This window comes from Boeremia exigua (genome assembly GCF_020726555.1).
Source record: "Boeremia exigua strain MPI-SDFR-AT-0100 chromosome Unknown C7974scaffold_2, whole genome shotgun sequence".
Taxonomy (NCBI): Eukaryota; Fungi; Ascomycota; class Dothideomycetes; order Pleosporales; family Didymellaceae; genus Boeremia; species Boeremia exigua.
In genome coordinates, this window is record NW_025763519.1 from 2,653,264 (window position 1) to 2,674,651 (window position 21,388).

General features: G+C 53.5%; 8 protein-coding genes across 8 annotated transcripts; 4 read left to right on the forward strand and 4 right to left on the reverse strand.

The window, feature by feature from the left end:
- Window positions 1-647: 647 nt before the first annotated feature.
- C7974DRAFT_386478 (uncharacterized protein) lies at window positions 648-3,420 on the forward strand. The gene is made up of 5 exons (XM_046141064.1): window positions 648-1,027; window positions 1,107-1,290; window positions 1,343-1,386; window positions 1,441-1,683; window positions 1,731-3,420. The coding sequence occupies exons 1-5, from the start codon at window positions 931-933 to the stop codon at window positions 3,344-3,346; spliced, it is 2,184 nt and encodes a 727-aa protein (XP_046001954.1). The 5' UTR covers window positions 648-930; the 3' UTR covers window positions 3,347-3,420.
- On the reverse strand, window positions 3,421-5,018 carry C7974DRAFT_386479 (nitrilase family protein-like protein). Its single transcript, XM_046141065.1, has one exon. It carries the CDS (start codon window positions 4,561-4,563, stop codon window positions 3,502-3,504), a length of 1,062 nt encoding a protein of 353 aa, XP_046001955.1. The 5' UTR covers window positions 4,564-5,018; the 3' UTR covers window positions 3,421-3,501.
- A 166-nt stretch (window positions 5,019-5,184) lies between these two features.
- Window positions 5,185-6,995, forward strand: C7974DRAFT_113499 (uncharacterized protein). The gene has a single exon (XM_046135035.1). It carries the CDS (start codon window positions 5,208-5,210, stop codon window positions 6,849-6,851), a length of 1,644 nt encoding a protein of 547 aa, XP_046001956.1. The 5' UTR covers window positions 5,185-5,207; the 3' UTR covers window positions 6,852-6,995.
- A 602-nt stretch (window positions 6,996-7,597) lies between these two features.
- Window positions 7,598-9,397, forward strand: C7974DRAFT_113508 (MFS transporter; the record flags this gene model as incomplete). The annotated part of the gene is made up of 4 exons (XM_046135036.1): window positions 7,598-7,729; window positions 7,783-8,602; window positions 8,652-8,790; window positions 8,843-9,397. 4 exons carry the CDS (start codon window positions 7,601-7,603, stop codon window positions 9,201-9,203), a joined length of 1,449 nt encoding a protein of 482 aa, XP_046001957.1. The 3' UTR covers window positions 9,204-9,397.
- Window position 9,398: 1 nt separating this feature from the next.
- On the forward strand, window positions 9,399-11,590 carry C7974DRAFT_113509 (beta-lactamase/transpeptidase-like protein). Its single transcript, XM_046135037.1, has one exon. The coding sequence runs from the start codon at window positions 9,767-9,769 to the stop codon at window positions 11,480-11,482; it is 1,716 nt and encodes a 571-aa protein (XP_046001958.1). The 5' UTR covers window positions 9,399-9,766; the 3' UTR covers window positions 11,483-11,590.
- On the reverse strand, window positions 11,591-13,942 carry C7974DRAFT_113523 (endomembrane protein 70). Its single transcript, XM_046135038.1, has 2 exons — window positions 13,750-13,942; window positions 11,591-13,704 (listed from the first exon to the last, which is right to left on the reverse strand). Exons 1-2 carry the CDS (start codon window positions 13,808-13,810, stop codon window positions 11,699-11,701), a joined length of 2,067 nt encoding a protein of 688 aa, XP_046001959.1. The 5' UTR covers window positions 13,811-13,942; the 3' UTR covers window positions 11,591-11,698.
- Window positions 13,943-15,520: 1,578 nt separating this feature from the next.
- On the reverse strand, window positions 15,521-16,419 carry C7974DRAFT_113538 (uncharacterized protein). The gene is made up of 2 exons (XM_046135039.1): window positions 16,209-16,419; window positions 15,521-16,064 (listed from the first exon to the last, which is right to left on the reverse strand). The coding sequence occupies exons 1-2, from the start codon at window positions 16,354-16,356 to the stop codon at window positions 15,709-15,711; spliced, it is 504 nt and encodes a 167-aa protein (XP_046001960.1). The 5' UTR covers window positions 16,357-16,419; the 3' UTR covers window positions 15,521-15,708.
- A 753-nt stretch (window positions 16,420-17,172) lies between these two features.
- Window positions 17,173-19,433, reverse strand: C7974DRAFT_431272 (uncharacterized protein; the record flags this gene model as incomplete). Its single annotated transcript, XM_046144765.1, has 3 exons — window positions 17,173-18,802; window positions 18,941-19,173; window positions 19,254-19,433. 3 exons carry the CDS (start codon window positions 19,431-19,433, stop codon window positions 17,173-17,175), a joined length of 2,043 nt encoding a protein of 680 aa, XP_046001961.1.
- Between the last annotated feature and the right edge of the window lie 1,955 nt (window positions 19,434-21,388).

Below are 21,388 nucleotides of genomic sequence, written 5' to 3' on the forward strand. Positions count from 1 at the left end.
TCTAGTCCCTATCAGCAACTGCCGCAGCAGCAACAGTCGGCTGGCTACGGAGGACCCCCCGGTCTCCCCCAAGGCCTCTCGCAGAACGGTGGCCCCGGTAGCCTCAACGGCCTCGGCCCACTCTCCCCCCGCGGTCCTGCTAGTCCCTCCAACGGCACCCCCGGCGCGTCCGATCAAGCGTTCTCGCAGCAACTGAACTTCAACAACACTTACTAAAAGCGTCTCGCGTTCAGCATCACTGGGCATAATCATCTGCGACATGATTTAGCGAGGAGTTACGGTCCAATCATTACTCGGAAAATATTCTTTATGATTATGCGAACATGGGAAACGCTAGTGCTTCTTATCATATTGGGACGGACATGATAGCTTTGCAATACTTCCAGTACGGCGTCTGGCGAAGTGTTGTATGGTGTCACCGTTGGAACATCAAAAGCTGTGTTGAAGCCTGTTGGAAAAGTTATGAGTCTCGTTGGCGCCGGGCGGCAGCAGCTGCCTCGCCTTTGTGTCCCACTTACTGTCTTGCGGTCACTAGTACTTTGTGCTTGTAACTGCTTTCATGAGGGGTTGGGTCAGTAGACTGCTAGGCCCCATAAAATAAAATTGAGGTACCCTCCAAATGCTGTTCCCTATTCATTGCAAACCCGTTACAGTTTGTCAGTGGAATCAAAATGGCAATGCGGTGTCAATTCCCTGTACTTAATTTTTTGCCTGCGTCATGCTGTCGGTCCACGGCTAAGATTGGAGGCTTGATTGCAGTCGCACTTTCCGCAGACACTTCCCAGCATCCTGCCCGCGCAAGGCTCGTGGACCGTAAACAAGCCCAGTCCTCTTTCTGCCAGCTCACACCCTCCACGCAACACGGCTGCCACACTTTTTGGGCTTTGCAATCATTGTGCAACGTTGGACAGCCACAATTGCTTGCCTGCCATGCGCTACGACAATTGGGATATCATCCTCTTCCCTGATGAATCGAACATCCCCATCCCCGAGTACAAGACTGCTTGTTACTTCTCACGAGACGAAGGTGAGCCGCCAGATATCATTGCATGCCCTACGTCTACGCATCTTGGATGTGAAGGGCAAAGACTGACGCGACCTGCTAGACGGCGTTGAGCTGCCTACATTGCGAACATACATCGGCTCGCTCAAGCCAGAGACTCCATTTCGTATCTCTGTTCATCACTGGGGCCCACAGAAGCCTTCGCCTTTCATACAACAGGTCCAACGCAGGGTCGGCTCAGATATCACCTTCACCGTACAAGTCATCATCGACGGTACCAGGCTTTAGTGAGCTCAGGCTAGATGGCTTTGATATGGAATCCAATCTGATCAATGATAGCCATGGCAGCTTTGCGGTAGACACCAGTTCACCACAAGAAATTGGTACGTGGTCCATCACATTACGGCTCCTTGCGTATGGAAATAATTGGAAGACAGCATACGAACAGCGATCCTTCAGGTCATCACATTGTAACGAGCAACCTACCAGTCATCCAAAACAACGCCTTCTGTTCCCCAAAAGTGACAAGAATGCCCTGTTGCAAAGCTCGGCATGGCAACCTCGTGGAACAGATAACCGTATCAAGATCATACTGTCAGAGCGACTCATCAATGAAGAGGGCTCACTCAGTATGGACTGTTGGGGAATCGTCTGTTTTTCTTTCCAACATGGTCCTAGAGGTACGTACTCGACTTGCGTATTAGATGCGCCGCGCTGAATCAAACAGAGTTGCTGGAGCAGGCCGGCATCGCATACCCAATAATTGACCCCTTGCGCTCCTTGGTGGGAGATAGAGCCACGTTCACGGCAAAGCCTGCTCTATGGAGCACAAAGACTCGTACTCTACAGCGAGGCTCTCGCGAAAACCCCAAATATTCACCAGACTCCGACTTAGAGTCTTGCAGACCGCCCAAACCTGAGCAACACAAACAACCTCCTGCACGAATGACGTCAACCTACCCGTCACAGCTCATGGGAAACCAAGAGGGCGGTGTCCCTGGTGTCTGGCATGACTTCTATCGACCTTTCATTGATGGTGACATCAGTATGGAAACATGGCCGTCGCAACGGTATGCATCCAACGTGACTGGAGTACAGGGCTTCCATCATTCTCCCCTCCCTCAATATACAGTACCTACTTGGCCACACGGTATGGTAGCGTCAGGACAGCACACAGGTCCGAACATGGGCGGCACTCGGCGTCGAAAAGACAACAACGCTCAACAGGTCAGAACGGCCCTTCGGGACGAACAATTTGGGCAGGTTCTGGAAGCTCTGAGCCCATCCAAAATGCATCGCGGTATACCAAATGAATTGCTTGTACAACAGCAAAAAATGCATCAGCTAAGTACCCAGCCTCATCGTCTTCCTAGGATGGGCGCCCTCTCTGTTCCAGTTCGACCCGCCTCGGCAGCCGTTGCAAGTTCGGCTGCGTATCATGATCCTAATGTTGTTTCGCGGAACGGTGCGAAGAGACCCTCCTCCGAGCAAGCGAATTTCAGTGCGAACGGGCGCTCCACGGTCAATCCCCGAACAATGCATCACACAGACAATAAGGAAAATCGTGATTCAAGGATACCAACACATAATCCATTGGCACATGCGCCGCAGCAGTCCGGCTCGGATGTCTCTGCGAGAGACGGTTCACCAAACTTCTCGAGTCTCTCGAGGTTTGAAGCAGATCCGGTAAGTCTGGGCAGCACGATTGGCGGCAAAGCGAAGAGTAAGAAAAGAGGGCTCGCGGCTGAAGTGAGTGACTCTCTCGATATTGAGATCCGTCAAGACCCAAGCTTGCTTGTTGTCCCAAGCGCCAAATCCACAGTGCAAGAACAGCGCAACGCAGAGAATTCGGAAAGAACATCACGCAACCACACAAGCGGAGGGTTTTCCGGCGTTCCTGATCATGTCGAGATCATCGATGTGGATGCAATCGATCCGAATTTGGTCGCAGAAACGACAGCCGATTTGGCTAAGTTGTCACCTTTCAAGCCCTTCCACAAGGCTGGTATGTCAAGTATTAGCAGTACAGGACTGCTTGAGCGGCAGTTGTATAGTGCTTTGGGAGAAGAGCTAGGCAGTTTCGAGCAGCAGATAAGTTCAACGGGGATGGGGCCCGAGCTTGCCCAGGCTCTGTCTGGTGTTGGTACAGACAACGAATTGATTGACAGCACTATGCCCGGTCCTACCCTGAGCGATTTTGGGCCTGCAGGCAAGAGGAAAAGACAAGGTACCCTTGGTGGCGAGAGAGATCCGAGTCCTATGAAGAAAAAGGAGGGGGCGCGAAAGGCTATGGTGGAGGACGAGGAAATGCCTGAAGACCTGCCGCAAATGAGGGGGGATTGACCTATATATCAGCAATGGGTCCCACGTTGCTGGAGATCCGGCCGTCAGCTGCTATGGAGTACTGTTAGACGACTTTGTAACGTATTGAGATCATGGTGGTGGTATACATAGCGACACAGAACCAGCCAGGTGTATTATCACGTTTTCCGCATAATCTACTCCTTGAACCTTCCACCTTCGCTTACATCAGGATACACATCAAACCGCCTCTGTGTATACAAGGGGATACCCTTTCGTGTCTCTTCGATTTTTCCTGCCTGTAGTTCTTGCACGATGATCCCCTCTTTCTCCTCTAATTGCTGCAACACATGCGCATTGGGGTCGACCACCATACTGTGCCCCCACGCATTGTAGTCTGCCTTCATATCTCTCGCAGGGCTGCAGAGTCCCACAAATACCTGATTGTCCGTAGCTCTCGCTCTAGCCAGGAGCTCCCAATGAAGTGCGCCGGTCGTCAAGTTGAAAGCGCCAGGATAGATGAGCAGGAACGCGCCCTTGCGTGCCGCGATTGTCGCCAACTCTGGGAACCGTATATCATAGCAAATCGCGATGCCCACTTTTCCATACTCGGGCAAATCGACAATCGTAATTTTATTCCCTGGCGACAGTACATCGGACTCGACAAACTTGATCTTCCCCGGGATATCGATATCGAAGAGATGCACCTTGCGATGCGTTGCAATCAAATCTCCCCCGGGCCCAAACGTCAGTGACGTATTATACAACGTTTTCGCATCCGCATGATCGCGCTCCGGAATGCTGCCCCCAACCAGGTACACGCCGGCCTCGCGAGCGAGCTGAGCCAGCGCGTGGAAAGTTGGCGATGCAGACGCGCTCGGCGGCGACGGCTGCAGCGTCTCGGCGTACGTGTCGAAATACTTTGTGCCGTAAGGTGAATTGAAGCATTCGGGCAACACGACAAGGTTGGCGCCTGCGCGGGCGGCTTCGAGGACTTTTGTGCGCGCGTTGTGCAGGTTGGCGGTTTTGTCGGCGCCTGAGGCGAGTTGCACGAGCGCGAGCTTGAGAGACTTTTTGAGGAGTTGTGACATGGCGGGTGGTGTGAGGGGGAATTGGGAGGTACCAAGGAAGGTCACGGTGAGCGGAGGGGAGTAGAGGGAGCGGAGATGCTTTACGAGCTCCTTTGTGGAGCTGGGAGCTGTTGTGGAGCTGTTGGAGTAGGTGTTGGAGTAGCGGGGTGCTGAAGCCGATGTCATCATTCGCGTCTACTTGCCTTCCGCGAATCGCTGGTCAAATGCCGACGGAATTGCGTGGTATACGAAGTACTCCGAGTGCAACTGGGGTGCCATGAAGCCATACATCGCCGTGTACAAACGATTAATTCCATCTGTCTTTCAAATGCGCAGATCACCGCCTGACATTACCGCAGAGGCGAGAGATACAGTCATCATGAAGGATTTAGCCCGCCTGGTGACGATTTCGGCTTCTAAGCATCAGGTACATATCGTCCTTTTGAAGACTTGTCTCAGCGCCTTCCGTGATGTTGATTGACGAGGCAATTGTTAATTGAAGTACAAAAGTAAAGAGGGAGAAAGTCACGCGAACACGCGCCACTTCCGCGTCACCTTTGTCTGCCTGAAAGACGAGCAAGAGCTCTCCCGCAAGATGAGTCTTAGGGTGGATCTATACGAAGAGGAATACATAGAGTTAGTCCAGACCAGCACATTTAAACCTCTTGGTTCCTGGGCCAGGTGACGCGATAGATGCGAGCACGCTAAAAATGCGCTTGCCGGTCTCGGTCTAGGTCGGCGTGAGATCGAATGCCGGTGCCGGTGATGAGATAAGGCTATAGTGCGCCCCCGCAAGTTGACTCCAGTACACAGTCTTCTAATACTTACACACCATGGATCAAGGATACTTCGAAAATTATATACCACCCCGATCAGATGAGGTGGATGACATATCCTGGCTTTCGGAATTCGTTGCCACTGATAACGCCACAAGCACCGAAAATTGGCTGGACGAATTCCCTCAATTTTCACCAGTCTCGATTTCTAACAATGCGAGTACCGGCCCACTTGAGTATGACTTCACCGATCTTGGAATGCTGGCCACTCCGGACGATCATACAACAAATACGGTAGTGCCTGATATGGCAGCGCCTCTATCAGTACTACTCCAGCAGGTCGAACAGGAACGCAAGCTCGAGACCGTACAACAAAAAAGGGCGCTTCCCCGCAAACGGAGCACATATTTCAAACGCCATTCATGGAAGTCGTCCAGTCCTCTACCGATCCGGACACCGGACAATGGTGATGGTGCAACACAGTCTCTAGCAATGCAAAGATGGCAAGATTCTCCACCGCAAAATGAAGCTGCTTCTCTATCTGCTATCTGCAACGCGCTAGAAAACCCTGTGAGAACTGGTACTCCCAGCAGCCCGTGGATGTCCAATCTCGACGCCTTTCGCACATATCGAACACCACCCTCATTGACCAGTGTCGCGAGCAGTGTATCCTCTAGACATTCGGCGGGCTCAAGTCATTCGGCGGCGTCTGGAGCATCGAAACGTTCTCGCATCGCAAAGAAAACAAGGAAGCCAAGGACCATCCGGAAAGATGCTAATCCTGAAGATCGCATCTTCAAATGCACTTTTTGTTGTGACACATTCAAACACAAGTACGACTGGGCGCGACACGAGCAGTCACTACATCTGAGTACAATGGAGTGGCAATGTGCGCCCCACGGTGGATCTGTCGTGCTTTCCACTGGCCGGGCTCACTGTGCCTACTGCAGCGCACTGGATCCAAGTGCAGAACATCTGGAACAACACAACCACAGTGCCTGTCATAGCGAGTTGGCTGCACCACGATCGTTCCGACGTAAAGATCACCTCGTCCAGCATCTCCGCTTGTTCCATGAAATAGAGACATTACCTCTTGTGGAAGACTGGAAAGTGAACCTGCCACCAATATCCTCACGTTGTGGGTTCTGCAACGCAAACATGAGTAGTTGGGACGAGCGTGTCAATCATCTGGCTGCACATTTCCGGGAACGCAAGACAATGGATGACTGGACGGGCGACCACGCGTTCGATGCAGCCACGACAGCCCGTGTTGCTTATGCCCTGCCACCATATCTCATAGCAAACGACTCGAGGAGTTTGGTCCCTTTCAGTGCCACCGACCCCGCGTCGAGGGATCACTTCCTGCAGCTGACCTCGCGCCTCGACCAGGAGAGACAGCTTACGGCCCCAGACATCCAGAATCAGGCCTCCGCAGTAAACCCTGTGGCGTTGCCGATAATGATGGAGGATGACACACTGATGTTCGCTGATGTTCTAGCCCAACACCTTAGTCAATTTGCGCGCAAAAACATCTTAAGAGGTATAATGCCTACGGACGAGATGTTCCAGCGTGAGGCCAGAAGAGTCGCTTTTGGTGATGAGGATGGTTGGAACCAGACACTAGCAGACAATCAGGAGTGGCTGAAGAGCTTCAAGGAACAGGGCTGGCTGGATCAAGCGGCACAGCTTCGTCTGGTCTAGAACATGGGGATGGTCAGCTGTCCTCAGTCATCTCCAATTGAGCATGTACTCTGTGTATTATACCGTGGTGGGCAATCGCTGTGTCTCATTTGGGAAGAATCACGCCGACATGTGTCTTAGTCGGTGCAACCTTAGTGTCACGTTCCAAGCTCATCGAAACCACTGATGGAATGTTCACTGTTCGCCCGTTAACGACTGGGTCTCTAAACATAATGGCGGGGTGACTGGGTCAACGTTACTAAGTAATCGGGATACAAGTCGTTGGTACCTAGCCCTAAAGTCTGTCGTTAAAGGAGACCAAGAAGGTATTCGCAAGGCAATCGAGAGATTGAGGTTAACGATACTTTTGACTGAAATTTTAAAATAGCGTAGGATTCGCTAATCGTCTTCTGGCTTTTCTCGCAAGCTGAAAGCAAAGTCAATCCCTTGTCGTACCTATTGAAGAATATGCAAAGCTTGACAAAATCGAAGATATAGTGTGGACTTTTGCTCATATACAACTGTTTTTGTTGTTGGGTATGGACCCCACAATTCCTTCTTGATGAAATTATTGTGCTTGCCTCTCCATCCTTATAACATAATGTGCAAAGCAACAATTTCAAAATTACCTTGGTCGGCGGACTACCTGCCGTAGCCAGTACGCAGGGCGTGGCTGCAGGGCGTCATTGCCCGTTACGGCTAGCGCCAAAATTCCGATCTCGCAATCAAGCAAGGTATAACATCGATATCCGAGGCATTAGTTAGCACATATGCAGGTATCCAAAGACCTATCGGCTTCCTCCAAGTGCACTGGAGCGATGCGAGATGCAATGGACCCTCACATAGAGCTCGCCTCCAGCTACTCCAACGTCCCCCAGTATGCCTTCGCATTCTCAAAAGTATGTGCAACGCAGCTAAACATAGTGGATAACGCTCATTTAGATTATTCTAGCGTCAGAAGCAGCTTGTACTGTTCACAGGTCTCATCATTGCATTCAACAGCACCCTTGGCTCGTCCCTTCCGTCCGGTGCCAAGTCATCCATTCTTCGGGACTTCAATCTCGACCCGTCAGCCACGAAATTCGTTCTGTTGAACTCGCTTTACCAAGTTGGATTTGCAGTATCGCCGTTGTTTTTTGCTCCGTTGAGCGAGCACTTTGGTCGCCGGCCACTGCTAGCAGGCAGCTTCAGTTGCTACGCGTTATGGACGCTTTGCTGCGCGGTAGCGCCTTCCTTTACTGCCTTGGTCATCTTCCGGCTTCTCGCAGGATTAAGCGCTGCGGTTCCAAACACAGTTGTCGCCGGGTTGTTCGCGGATATCTATGAAGGGCCTGTGGCGCGAGGTCAGGCCGTCTCAGCGTTTTTGGTCGTAGCAGCGTGCGGTCCTCTGGTAGGACCTCTTATTTCCGGATTCATTTCGGTGCACCTCGGCTGGCGATGGACCTTTTGGGTCGGTCTAATGTTGGCGGGTGTTGGACTGCCGTTCGTGTGGTGCCTGCCGGAAACATATGCCACGGTGATTGCAACAAAGGCATCCGAGAAGTCATCGCAGGAGATGCCGAAAGCTGCAATGCAGCAACAAATATCTAATCTGGGAACCACACTGAAGAGACCCTGGCTAATGATGATCAGAGAGCCGATCTTGCTACTCACGGCTCTGTATCTGGCTCTTGTGTATTCCATGCAGTACTTGTTCTTCCAAAGTAACCCCATCGTGTACGGACAGATATATGGTCTATCAGAGGATCTGATCGGCCTCTCTTATATCCCGAGTATGTCCGTTCTGCAGTGTTTACATATCCAAGTGCTGATCGATGATAGTGTTGGTGGGGGTGCTCTGCGGCTTCCTCCTCGCGCACTGCTTCGGCCTCCTATACACAAATGCGGAACAGAAAAACCGCGCCTGGACCAACGAACCTGAGTATCGTCGGCTACCGCTTGCTTGTGTCGGTGCTCCATGGTACGTTACATGTGTCCGGTCAATTGTCAGGCACAAGCTGACCACATCGTAGCATACCTATTGCTCTTCTCGCACTGGGGTTCACGTCCGACCCATCGATACATCCAGCCGTGCCGATGGTTCTCTCTGGTATCTTCTTTGGCTTTGGGTATATTCTCGTCTTCTTCGCAATGATCCTCTACCTTTCAGATACGTACAAGCGCTATGCTGCTTCGGCACAAGCTGCTGCAAGCACGACTCGATCTCTTGCAGCTGTTGGTCTCCCCTTTGCTGCTTCAGCATTGTATCAAGACTTAGGTGTCATATGGGCAGGGAGTGTCCTGGCCATCGCATCCGGAGTAATGGCGGTCATCCCCTTCATGTTCCTCGTTTTCAGGAGAAAGTTGAGGGCAGAGAGCGCATTTGCTGGCTGATCCAGTTCATCAAATGTCAGACATTCGTGTTCAGTATCATGTGTTAATTTAAGTATCGCTGGACTCCAAGCGATAGATCAATTTATACTGTCTGGATGCAATTGATGACCAGATGCTGGAAAGCAGGTGAGCGACCTGCGACTCGGCCCGATTCGGTCGCGCACGCCACATTTGCGCTGGGAGATGTGCAACGGTCTTCAAACATTCACTCGTTCAGCTTCCTATTAAATCCAAAACGAATCTGTTTGTGACCTCTTAACTTCTATACACGAGATGTCGTATTGACACCGCCGTGTTCTGTCTTCACAGTCTCCGCCCCACATATCTGAGCCGGGGTTGACGTACGAAGTCGTCACAAAGACACCCCCTGCAGTTTCTCCTCAATTGTCAGCACCTTCTTTCTCCACACAACGATCAGCGTCCTACCCTCTACAGTCATTGTCTGAGTTTTCTCGTGTGCCGAAGCTTACATGCCACTGGTCGCGGATTGAGTGTTCCTCTGCACCCCCTCCTACCCATGTTCTTGTGGTCCACTTTTCAAGCCGTTTAGAGACACAGCCGCCATGGCTCTACTGAATAGACAATCATATCTCCTGCTTGGAGTCTCAATATTACCACTTCTCATCCTGTGGTTATACAAAATCATCGGCACAGATCTCGCTTTATTCGATAAGTGGACGCCAGCAGCAACGCAAGCCTACTGCCTACCACCAGGTCCACTCCTTCCGCCGCCAAAAGTGCTCCCCACCTCATCAAAGTTCAAGATTCCAGATTCGACATTCGAGAATCTTCCAGGGATATCAGACACGTCCTACGCGATCAAAGCATCAATTGGTGATGTCACGATCCTTGAGTACGAATACTCTGCACCTGGCCGCGAAGTGGGCCAATCTCTCTCAAATACAAGGCTTCGTATTGGCAGCGTCACTAAAACGTTCACTTGTCTAGCAGTCTTGCTTAGTGCAGATATCAAACTATCAGACTCGATTACCAAGTTCATTCCTGGGCTGAACAAAGAGGTCTACAAAGATGTTACAATCGCTGCCCTGGCAAGCCACACGAGCGGGCTAGGCCGATACATCTATGTTGGAGATCTCGCTATAGTGCCGGGTTTCCAGGCTGCTGCTCTCGGCCTTCCGGACTTAAACAGTACAGGCAAGAAAGCCCCGCCCTGCGATCCGTTTCCGGGTGGCCGTATCTGCACACGCGAAGAACTACTTGCGGGTCTCAACGATCCTGCCTACTACCCCCGCTCACCAGGATCTAGTCCTCTGTACTCAAACATAGGTTACACCCTTCTTGGCATGGCTCTTGAAGCTGTCCACCAACAGACCTCTGAAGAGATCATCCACGACCTGATCATAAAACCCCTCGGGTTGGGCAAAACATCTTTCTCCGTTCCCAAAAACACTAGCACAGCCCTCCTGCCGCGCTCTCCCGCAGATCGGAACTGGTTCGTACCCGACTTTGGCAACTACAATCCATCTGGCGGTCTCTGGTCGACACCTAACGACCTGCTCCGGTTCCTGCAGTCGATCCTTTCCCACAAGCTGCTGAGTCAACGCGAGACGCGCCGCTGGTTACAACCTCGCGTGTTCCTCCCCTCGCTGCAACAAGCAGTCGGCGAGTCTTGGGAAATACTCCGGCCGACGACCTTGGAACTTAAGACAAAACGACCGGTTGAGATCTTCACGAAAACGGGCGGTGTGACGGGGTATGCGGCATATGCCGCAATCGTCCCGGAGTACAATATTGCACTTTCGATCACCGCTGCTGGTGGAAAGGCGAACGATGCCGTATCGACACTGTTCCCGCTCATGTTGAAGCCGTTGGTAGCGTATGCCGATGAGTTGGCACAAGAGCAGGCGGCGGCAGAATATGCAGGAGCATACACAAGCACCATCGCCGACACGACAAACAGCATGACTCTGGCTATGGATGATGGGCCCGGGCTTGCTGTCACAAGCTTCACTATGAACGGAGTCCCGGTCCTTCAGTCTCTGGCTGCCATAAAGGGTATCCCCAACCAGAGTCTCAGCGCTAGGGTATACCCCTCTGATCCAGATTCTATGGGCACCGGAACCGAGGCCTGGAGGATTCAGATTGACAGAACAGACAGGGAAGTACTGTTTGCTGAACTACAGTGCATCAGCTGGAACTGGGCCGATGCGTTGCGTTACGTGACAGAGCCATTAGACATCGTCGTCTTTCACAAAGATGTGCATGGGGCTGTAAGCGTTGAGCTTCCCGGCTGGCGCGCAAAACTGGACAGGTCATAGATGACACATGGAGAGTGCAAGATGTCTAAATTAGTATAATTCTATCTATCAATGGGATAACATGGTCGATTTCTGGTCCATGTTGGGTATAGTTGAAGCCCGATGCGCTGAAACATCGGTATGCTGAAATCCTCCTGCTTAACATATAAATAGACCGAGAGCCGGAGACTCTTTATGTTGAAAGAGTGATCTTGTCGGCATTTGCTATGATACTTTTTAGTCGATCTTGATGGCTCCATATATCCTTCTCACGAAAGTGTAAGCCGCGAGAAAACCGATTGTGCCAGTGAGTAGCGCATACACACCACAGGCTAGAAAACCGTAGGCAAAGAACAACATGCTCGACACGAAGCCAGTGATGTGGAGTTTTGCAAAGTAGCAGTAGATCAGATAGGCGTACATCCAGGCTGAGGAAGAGCCGCCGATCATGAAGGAGTGCCACCACCAGTGGTAATCTTCCGAACACAACAAGAAGTACGTAGCGACGATGGTCACCTCGACAACGGTGACTGTCAAGACAGCGCTGACGATTCCCATAAAGCCGAAAGCGTAATAGTAAGTAGTCTTGTCTATCCATAGGCTCTTTACGACGAACGTCAATTCGACGAAGATGACCATGAAAGGCACAAGACCAGCGAGAATCAGTCTTTGTCCACTCAAAGAGTACCAGCGTCGATCGGGAAGCTGACGGGGGATAGCGTTTGCGGTTATAGGGTGCGTGTATGCGCCCATACGCTCGTAACCGAACCAGCTGCCGACGTAGACGAGTGGAAGCTGTACAAAGAGCCAGAGCATGACGAGCGCGATGAGTGTACCGAAAGGCAGTGCTGTGCTTGAAGCCTGCATCCACACGAAAAGGTTCAGGATGAACGTTGTGGCGAACAGAAGTCCCGGTACCAGCGAGGCCGTGATGATGACGTTCTTCTGCCACAGCTGACCCCCAAATGTTCTGTACAGGCGTGCGGAAAAGTAGCCAGAGAATATCCCTGCGAAAACGAACAGCCCGACACCAACACTGACGTAGCCACCACGGAAGCTTGGATTGAGCACGCCCAAAGTGCTGAGGACGAGGAGACCAAATGCCATGTAAAGAAGCTGCATGCCAGAACCAACAAGTGGGGCGAGTAGACCACCGTAAGCTGGTGATCTGAACACATCGCCGTGGAGCAGCTTCCAGCCTGGCACGTCTTCGAACTCTTCGTCCGACGCGGCATCATCTGTGTCTAGATCTGCCATTGGCCCGAGCAGACTACTCTTCTCTCGCTTCAGTGACGGCATTGTGCGGTTGGAGATAGTGTTTAACCCAAGCAGGTCGGTATCGTAATGACCTCTGATGTCGCCGCGGATTGTGCGTGTTAGAACAACGGAGACGACTGCGGTAAGCAAGCCGCAGATTACCAGGGAACTTATGATGGCCAGCCAGTGAACGTTTGCACTATCGTCCTGTGCTACAAAGTACATGTCCCAACGGTTTTGCCATTCGAGGCGGTCATCTTCTCGCCAATAGACCGAGTACGTGTAGGGTATTGTTAAAGACGTAGGTTCGATCGTGGCATCGGTGGTGTTCGTGCTGTTGGCTTGAGGAACTAGGACGAAGGGATCGTTTCCGCCTTCAATGTGCACTGGAAGACCAGACTCATCTCGATTGTCTGCTGTGATGCTCCGTGGGAACACTTCGAACCCAACAATGACCTTCTTGCCCTTATCGCCGCCTTTTCCGGGAGCACGATGGTAACGAATGACGAGTGTGACGTGGTTGTTGAGTAGGTACTCCGTAGGACCGCCAGCTCCTAATGTCCTCTGGTCACCAAGCTTGAATCCTGCTGCATAGTACTTTCTGCTCTTGTCTGTCGTTTGAAAACTTGTAGCGCCTGGCAGGTTGTCCACGAGCCACTCGACGACATATCCGTCCCGGATGAGCTCTTGTGCTCTCCGTATACCCTCGAGATCGATCGATCGGCTGCAAAGATACCGGGCTTCCTCGTCAACACCCATAACTAGCTCATAGTCTGAGACGACAATGCGATCGCCTCGCAGAACCTCGCCTAGGCTAAGAGTTATGCTCGTTCCGCTTGTGAGATGCCCCGCGCGTAGACGGCCGGTCGGTGGGCAGACGAAGGGAAGTTCGGCGAACGCATACTGCAATTCGCTGTGGTCGGAGTACACCTTGTTGATAAAAAGCGGTATTGTGTCGCCGTCGCGATAACTTCTGTATGAGAAACCTGCACGCCGTCAGTACAAATTTGCCACGAGGCCGAGAGACTGACCTGGCATGTAGAAGGCTTGTGTCAATGCCAGCAAAGAGCTGGCTACTATCCATGTACGCATTGTGGAGATGCCAGCGCGGTCGTGTATTTAGGAGCGGTGCGGAAGCGTGTGATGTGGAGACGCGCCACAATGAAACGTGAGCATGCGAGAGGAGGCTGTGAATACAAGCTTGAGGCCAGCGCAAAGCGTAAGGTGGTCAAAAGCGAGTCGTTCACTGATAGAAGCGGTGACGACGCACACAGCACAACTACGGGAAGTGCGACAGAACGCACGAGTACAGCAATGGCGCTTGGTCTAGAACTTTGTGTTCACCCTTTTTTTTCTCTAGCATCGCGACGTGAAGAGAAGCACAGCTCCGAACATGCGAAATGAGCACGCTGGACGCAGTCGAGATTGACACACGCCATGACGCGTTAACGGACGATCAAGGAGGCTGCGGCCCCACAGCGGCGGCCAGGGTTGAGATAATGTCGCGAACATTCTAGACTGCGGCTCGACAGCGTGAAATGTATCACTGGGCCAGAGATGCGATAGGACATGGTGTTGATACTTGAGAAGACTTCGTGGTATCGATAAGGTATGTAAGGATACGAGGCTGGATCGTGCTGGGTGGTGCCACCCACGCCATCGGAGGCTTACTCCGATTCTACATAAGCTCGACGGTTACGACCATCACCCTGCACAGAATGGACCTGGGACTTGTTCCCGAGAGACCTCCAGATCGAGTAGCTGCGCTGAAAAGCCCTGAGTAAAATCAGATCTTCACAGTCGCGGCATTCATGTAGTTCCAAAGATATGTGCAGGATAGCCAGCGCCTAGGCCTAGTGTGATTGGAATAATCCTAGTGTCATTCATCTGTATGAGAAACAACGAGACGATTTACAAAACATTGATACCCTCAGGACATTTCAGAAACGGTCTTCTCGGTTCAGTTCCACAAAAAAGAAACGCTGAAGAGTTTATACCTGCGACCGCATGAACGCACGTCTTCCCTGTCTTTTTGAATATATAGCACGACAGCACCATGTATAGTAGACGGCTGGGCTGATATGGAGAAGCTGACACCTGTCAACCAAAGCCATTATGCGCCCAAACAGCTGACCTAGTGCAAACCTATCTTATCGTCAGTAATATCATACCTTTGATAAAGGTCAGAGAGAGACGGTTCATGGGTACAGTTCAACAGACAGTGTTTAAGTTCCGTCTTCTTCTCGATTCGCTGTACACAGTATGCAAATGCTAGTCCAGTACCGCAATTGTTCAACAAGGCATTTCATCCACCACATAGCTAAAATTGGCTTCGTACCCATAAGTTACAACATCGCTCAGCTCTTACCCCCCTCTTTCTCACCATCCTTCTTCTTCTCTTCCTCCTTATCCCCCGACCCGCTCCCACTCCCCTGATAATGACCGCCCTCCTTCCCAGGCTCGAAAATCGTATTACCTGAGCCCGCCATCCAGTCAGCTTGACCATTTCCCAATGACACGAACACCCAATTGGACACTCACACGAAGCGCAGTGTGCGTAGCTGCCGTCCTTGGTCAGGTCCGCGCCGGCCCCGCATTCGGGACACTTAACCATTGTGGTAGGTTTAGGGGGTCGCTCGGGATGTAAGTGCGTGTTTCGGACTGTTGATGAGCACCTGAGTGGACGTTCCTTGTGGACTGTGAGTCACGGCGTTGGGGAAGGAGGAAGCGAGGAGTGCGCTAGAGTGGGGCATGATGTCATGCACGCGACGCGTTTGAATCAGTACTGTGCAGTGTGCAGTACCGAAACGTTCTTCATTATGCTGGATAGGTTGGAGAAACCCAAGATCTTGGTAGCATGTACTGAGAGTTCTGGACCCTGCATCACAGATTGCAAAGTTTCGGCAAGATTTTGAAAAGCGGCGTTTTGAGCGTTTCAGCGGCGCCGCAAACGTTCGCATTGAGACACCCATTGCTGTACTCGTTTGCACTCAATGATCGTCTTTATCAATCGCAAACTTCTTCAAGGTTTCCAGGTCTACCCCTTCCAGGGCGCGCTGGTTGGTGGCCTTCAGCACGATCTGGGGGACCTTCTTGTCTTCGTCGCTTGTTCGGTTCTCGAAGGCTTCCTTCCATCGGGACACGCACAAACACCACTTGCATCCTCCCTTCAGACCTGCATCGCGCAGGTTGTTTCCCTGTGCGGCGCTGTAATCGAGGAACTCCTCGGTGACGATGGCGGCAATGCTGTGGTTTCCAAAGTCTGATCTCGGCGCTTCGCAGTAGCCGGAGCGGGTGAATCCCGTCAGAGGTTGTGTAGAGTGCAGCGCGAGGGGCTTCTTGAATACTGCGGTATGTTAGAAGGTATTGTACAGCATATGATTTGCAGATGGCTGATATAAAGCTGGTACGGTATCAAGCTTGCACGCGGACTATTGAGGTGCTAATGCATCTCGATAGAGCTGTGAGTATTGAGACAGTCTGAACTCACCATTGAGTGATTGTGACATGTTGTTCCCGCTTGATTCTTTCTCCAAGATGTCTTTTGCAGGATACCGTGCGTACTCTACTCTGACGTCGTGGACCTGTGCGTATCGTCTCTTTCCTAGTGTTGTGAAGATGTTGCGAAGAAAACGCATCGAGAAAGACTGCAAGTGGTATTGTCACGCGAATTATAGGTGTAAACGGGTTGTTGTATCATGGTGATGCTCACGACTGCGTCACAGACACAGATCTCATAGGGCTGACAGGGATGCGTGCGGGCAGCAGCTGCAGCGGCCAGCCCGCCGCCAGATCGGCGGTGTGAGTTTGGCTACAACCCTGAACCTTGAAACGCGTGATCGGCACCGTTGCAAAGCATCTCTATCGATCCTTCAATCGCAGTTTGCAGAAGAGTAATTGTTGAGAGATTGTGTTTTGCTTCTGCTGTAGTTTGCCCGCCGGCTGTTTGTTCGGCACTACACGCCGACTTCGGGCGGCTATTCGAGACATGTCCCGTTGTGAGCTGAGCGCTAGGGGGCTCCGGCAGAGGTTCTTGGAAATAACGCCGATCAATACGGGCAGAAAATGAGGCTTCGGTGTATTCTAATTGTTTGTACTGCGGAGGGTATATATAGACAGACGCGATTCTTTTGTATAGCCATTATGCATCGTTGTCGTTACTGCACATGTAGGGTGATTCAAAGTCCCCTATGTTGATGAGTGATAGTAGAGAGGTCGCAAAAACTCCTGACCCAAAATGCTTCCCATCCAACAAAAATGCAAATCAAAATCAGAGAGAGCAATGCGCCGTAGATAATCCCAGAAAATGGAGAACGAGCCGAGCCCTTCTCGTTTCGCGGCTTGCTGCCAGTGCTATGCAGCTTTTATCCGTGGGTATAAGGACCAAAATTGTCCGTCAAATCGCGCGCAAAGCGCCCAGGTTGGTGCAAAACCTGTCATATGTTCTTTTCGCATCAGCGCTGCATCCGGGCGCCTGCCTTAATCTCCCTTTTCATTTCCTCCAGCTTCTTATGCATCTTGAGTAAATCATTTCTTTGTGCTTCGGTTGGCGGGGATGAAGCCTCGGTCAACCTCCAATACAATTCTTCGTACTTGGTGTAATACTTTTGGAACTTTTGCGACAGCTCGACTGTTTGACGGAAACTAAGGCTTGGAACAGTGGGCGATGTAGTCGAGGATGATGAATCGCCAGGGGAGGGGTGGGAGTTATTGTGGTTGTAGCGAGAGGCAAGGCCGATGTTGATGCTGGTGACCTTGCGAACCTTGGGGGCGGTGGCGGGAGTGTTAGATGTGGAGGAATCGTCAGATCTGCGCTTGAGAGAGCCGGCACTTGAAGGTGCAGAGCCGTTCAGCCTGCCGTTGGTATGCGATGGGGTGTGACTGGGTGTCGCGCGGTCGGCGTTGGGCTTCTTCACGGCCAGGCTGTGGTTGTGGATGTCGCTGTCAATGTCGTTCGCTTTACGCTTCAGCGAGCGGTCGGAGTTGCCGTAAGACGACTTCACAGGCGATGCAGCGGCAGCAAGAGCTTTGTGGACCGGGTGGCTATCCTCGAAGTCGCTGGCGTTGACTGGAGGCGAAGCTGAGAGGGGAGAAGGGTTCTTGGGCTTGGTGTTGTAGACCGGCTTGACAGGCCTATGTTGGCGGTTCTGATAAGGCTCGCGGGCAACAGATGTCTTTGGCTTTGTACGGGGTGTGGAGTTGGAGGAATTGACTTCAGCGGCGGGTACCTTCTTGGTACGGATCTTGGGAGCCTCGGTCGACGGGGCAGCTTTGCTCTCGGAGGAGACTGGTGCTGAAGAAGGAATAGCTGTTTTTGACACCTCTCCCTTGGTCTCTTTCACGGCTGGCTTGTCTGAACCCACGATCCTGTCCTTTGCTGCCTTGCTCAGCTTACTGGCAGCACCCTCCTTGACAGACTTGAACTTCTTCTCGCTGTCGACCTTCTTCTCCAAGATCTTGTCGTCAGCCTTCTTTGCAACAGGCTTCTTCTTTGTGAAATCCGACACCTTGTGCAGAGGCGTTGCAACCTTGGGCTTGGCCTCCAGAGGCTTTACCTTTGAGCGGGACAAGCACTTGCCCTGTCCTCGCTCCTCACGCGGCAGCAGGATCTGCCAAAGCTTGTCTTCTTTTGTCAATCGAAGACGATCAAACGCCTTGATAGCATTCTCAATTGCCTGCTCTCGCTCCTCAGGTGTCGAGTAAGGGAAGTTGTAGGGAGTAATCTCGCGAAACGACTTGTCAGTCAGCTGCCACTTGTCTGTGTCTTGAGTGGAGCGTTTAGCAAGTTTGGGTAGCAGCTCCCGCATGGTAGCAGTAGATGTACGGCATGTTCTGGCGAGAGAAGTCTCGTTGGCCGACTCACGGGCAAGCAGGTGAATGACTGGGACGCGAAGGGCAGCAATGATGGCTTCGTGAGCACCGCTCGGCTGCGACGTGGGCGGGCGCTTGTCCATGGGCGAGGCAGGCATGCTCGGCAGCGGCGAGCCAGCTTTGGACGGAGCGAGGTGCACCGGCATGAACCCTGTCGAGGGATAGCGGCGGTGACCGGGGGTGCGAACAGGAGTAGCATCGCCGACGATAGTCCTGAATAGCAATAATTGTCAGTCCAAGTGTTCTCATGTCACTGTTTCTATGTAGGTGCACGCAGTGCAGGGGTGCTCGAGTCTCTCGACTCGACAACAGAGATCGCTGGGCAGCCATGGGAACACCGGGGAGGCATACTTGTTGGCTTCCTTGAACTCTGAGATCGCAGCCATGCTACTCTTCAGGGAGGCCAGCGCCGAGTCGACGCCGGCCGTCACGTCGGCAGCCTCCTGCACGATGAGGGTGTGGTTGATGACGCCGGCGAACTCGAGGTCGTCGTCGCTGCTGGTCCCGCTGGACTGGTACAGCTCGTGTGTGTGCGTCTCGGGACTGCTCTGCAGTACGTGGGTCTTGTCGCCGACTTTGAGGTGCTGGTGCGTGTTAGCTCTGGCGTGGGCAGGCGAGTGCACTGGGAGTCGCGGCAAGCTCCCAGCGGCGGCGGCACACATACGGGAGAGCGGCCAAAGAAGATCTGGGGCGGTGACCCGCTCCTCATGCTCTCAAGGAGCGCATCGACAATGTCCTGGGTCATTTCCACCTGCATGGCCTGCAGCGGTGGAGGGCGGTCTGCATCGCTGGTTGGGGCGCCCACGAGGGCAATGCCGGCAGGCGGGAACATGGTCGTCGTCATGTTCGGTCCTGGTGCGTCGTCGCTGGGGAGAAGCAGACAGGCGGAGGCAGAGGCGGAGGCGGAGAGGCGTGGAGCTCGCACCGAGATGGCGTCAAGGGAAGCACTGCATGGAGAGAGCACCCAGGCGCGGTGAAGTGAAGCAAGCAACCGGCGCGGCGTGAAGGGCGGCGTGAAGGGGCGGCCCGTCACGGAGCTGCTGCAGTCTGGTCGAGCGTGGGCACTCCTGGAGTGACGGAGAGCGAGCAGGTCAGACTGTCATAGCGCGGCGGTCCCGGATTCCCAGCGCACGGGTGTCAAGGTACGCTGCTGAAACGATTGGCCGTCACGAATGGAATGAACGGCAAGAGGCCGTTGCAGATGCAAACACAGTCAGTTCGGCGTGCTCACACAGGTGCCAGTGCGGTGCTGGTGCTGGGGCTGGGGCAGAGTGAAGGAGAGCGGCCGAGCCGGTGCAGCAGTGCAGCAGTGGGCGGCCGGCAGCGTGATGCGTGATGTTGGGCGAGCGTGCATGCCTGTGAGGGCGGTGGGCCGGACAAGGGCGCGGTCGAGGCGCACACCCAGTTCTGGATGCCAAACCCAGCGGCGGCCCGCGTCAGAGGCACCTCGTGCTACCTCGCCCTGGCCTGCTGCAAGGCATTGGGTGCTGCCCGGCGCCGTCCCATTCCAGACGGCTCACAGCGACCAGCCGACGAGCGAGAGATACTAGAACCGCCTGCGCCGCAAGCAGCCTGGCCGAGTCGAGCTGCCGGCTCGCGCTGAGCTTGCCAGTGCTGCCAGTGCTGCCAGTGCTCAACGCTGCAGACCGCTCTGTCTCTGCTCGAGTCACCTAGACTGCGCCATGCACACCGCGCGCTGACCTGAGCACCGCGCCGGGTCTGGCGCGCCAGGCTCGGCAGCTCCACCGTCACTCGTGGCAGGCCTCCGCGAGCAAATCGCTCTGTTTTAAAACCGACAGGCGGAACTGGCGTGCCGTACCAAACACCCTGGTTTCGCGCGCAGCGACGCCTGGGATGGCTGTGCGTACCTGTTTCGCCTGGATGCGCCCAGCACAGCGTTTGAGGCTGCAGTATCGCCGCGCCGCCTGTTGGCTGCTGCTGGCTGCTGGCACGGCCACGGGCACTGCTGCTGGCTGCTGCTGGCACGACACGCCCGCCCTCTGCTCCAGCGCGCCTGACCAGCAGTGCACCGCAGCCACGACGCGCACGTCTGCGAGCATCGCGTCACCCGCGCTGTCATCCGGCGTGGCGGGTTCGCAGCGTCCGTGTTGAGCTCAGCTCAATCGGGTCGCGGCGTCGCAGCCACGAACGAGTCCTATTTTGGCTGCAGCCCCAACCTGCGGACGGAAGCCCCGCTTCTGGCACCAGCCTGCAAAAAAGGACCATGCTCGTGCTGCCACCGCTGCGAAATGCCCTTTGTAGATGCCCTTTGCAGGCACTGCTCCCAGTGCCGCGAAGGGCAGCACATCGAGAGTGGATATCTCGACATCATCAGGCCATGCCGTACCCACTCTGCCAATACTGCTTCCCCACGCACCCGGGCACCCATCCATCCATCACCCCACTCGGGCGTGATGACAAAACAGCCAGGCAAGCGAACATGCAGAACACGCAGGACTTGACCGCGTGAAGCGAAGCAATGAGCACTAGAAAACAGACTAGAAATATATCCGTGTCGGGTCCGCGTTCGGCTCGGCGGCGAGCAGGATTAACCGGTAGTGAGTGGGAGCGTGTTACGCTGCAGCTGCGTGAGTAACCACACGACCGCAGGTTGGCGAGCTCGAGCTCGATCTCATCCGATTCATGCAACGAGCCAGCGCTGCCCGCCCCGTGTCGCGCACGAATGCAGGCACCGCTCGACCAGCCCTGCACAGAAGCCATTCTTAGTAGTCGCTGCTGCGAATGTGTACAACGCAATTGACCGCTAGCAATACACTGCATTTCGGACACATGGCGCCA

Bases quoted from the DNA above. Each gene is read 5' to 3' on its own strand.
- C7974DRAFT_386478 (XM_046141064.1), top strand. From the start codon at position 931: ATGCGCTACGACAATTGGGATATCATCCTCTTCCCTGATGAATCGAAC. The intron at 1,387-1,440 runs GTACGTGGTCCA...ATTGGAAGACAG, and splicing joins CAGTTCACCACAAGAAATTG to CATACGAACAGCGATCCTTC. The intron at 1,684-1,730 runs GTACGTACTCGA...TGAATCAAACAG, and splicing joins TTTCCAACATGGTCCTAGAG to AGTTGCTGGAGCAGGCCGGC.
- C7974DRAFT_386479 (XM_046141065.1), bottom strand. From the start codon at position 4,563: ATGATGACATCGGCTTCAGCACCCCGCTACTCCAACACCTACTCCAAC.
- C7974DRAFT_113499 (XM_046135035.1), top strand. From the start codon at position 5,208: ATGGATCAAGGATACTTCGAAAATTATATACCACCCCGATCAGATGAG.
- C7974DRAFT_113509 (XM_046135037.1), top strand. From the start codon at position 9,767: ATGGCTCTACTGAATAGACAATCATATCTCCTGCTTGGAGTCTCAATA.
- C7974DRAFT_113523 (XM_046135038.1), bottom strand. From the start codon at position 13,810: ATGCGTACATGGATAGTAGCCAGCTCTTTGCTGGCATTGACACAAGCC. The intron at 13,705-13,749 runs GTCAGTCTCTCG...GACGGCGTGCAG, and splicing joins ACAAGCCTTCTACATGCCAG to GTTTCTCATACAGAAGTTAT.
- C7974DRAFT_113538 (XM_046135039.1), bottom strand. From the start codon at position 16,356: ATGCGTTTTCTTCGCAACATCTTCACAACACTAGGAAAGAGACGATAC. The intron at 16,065-16,208 runs GTGAGTTCAGAC...AACATACCGCAG, and splicing joins CATGTCACAATCACTCAATG to TATTCAAGAAGCCCCTCGCG.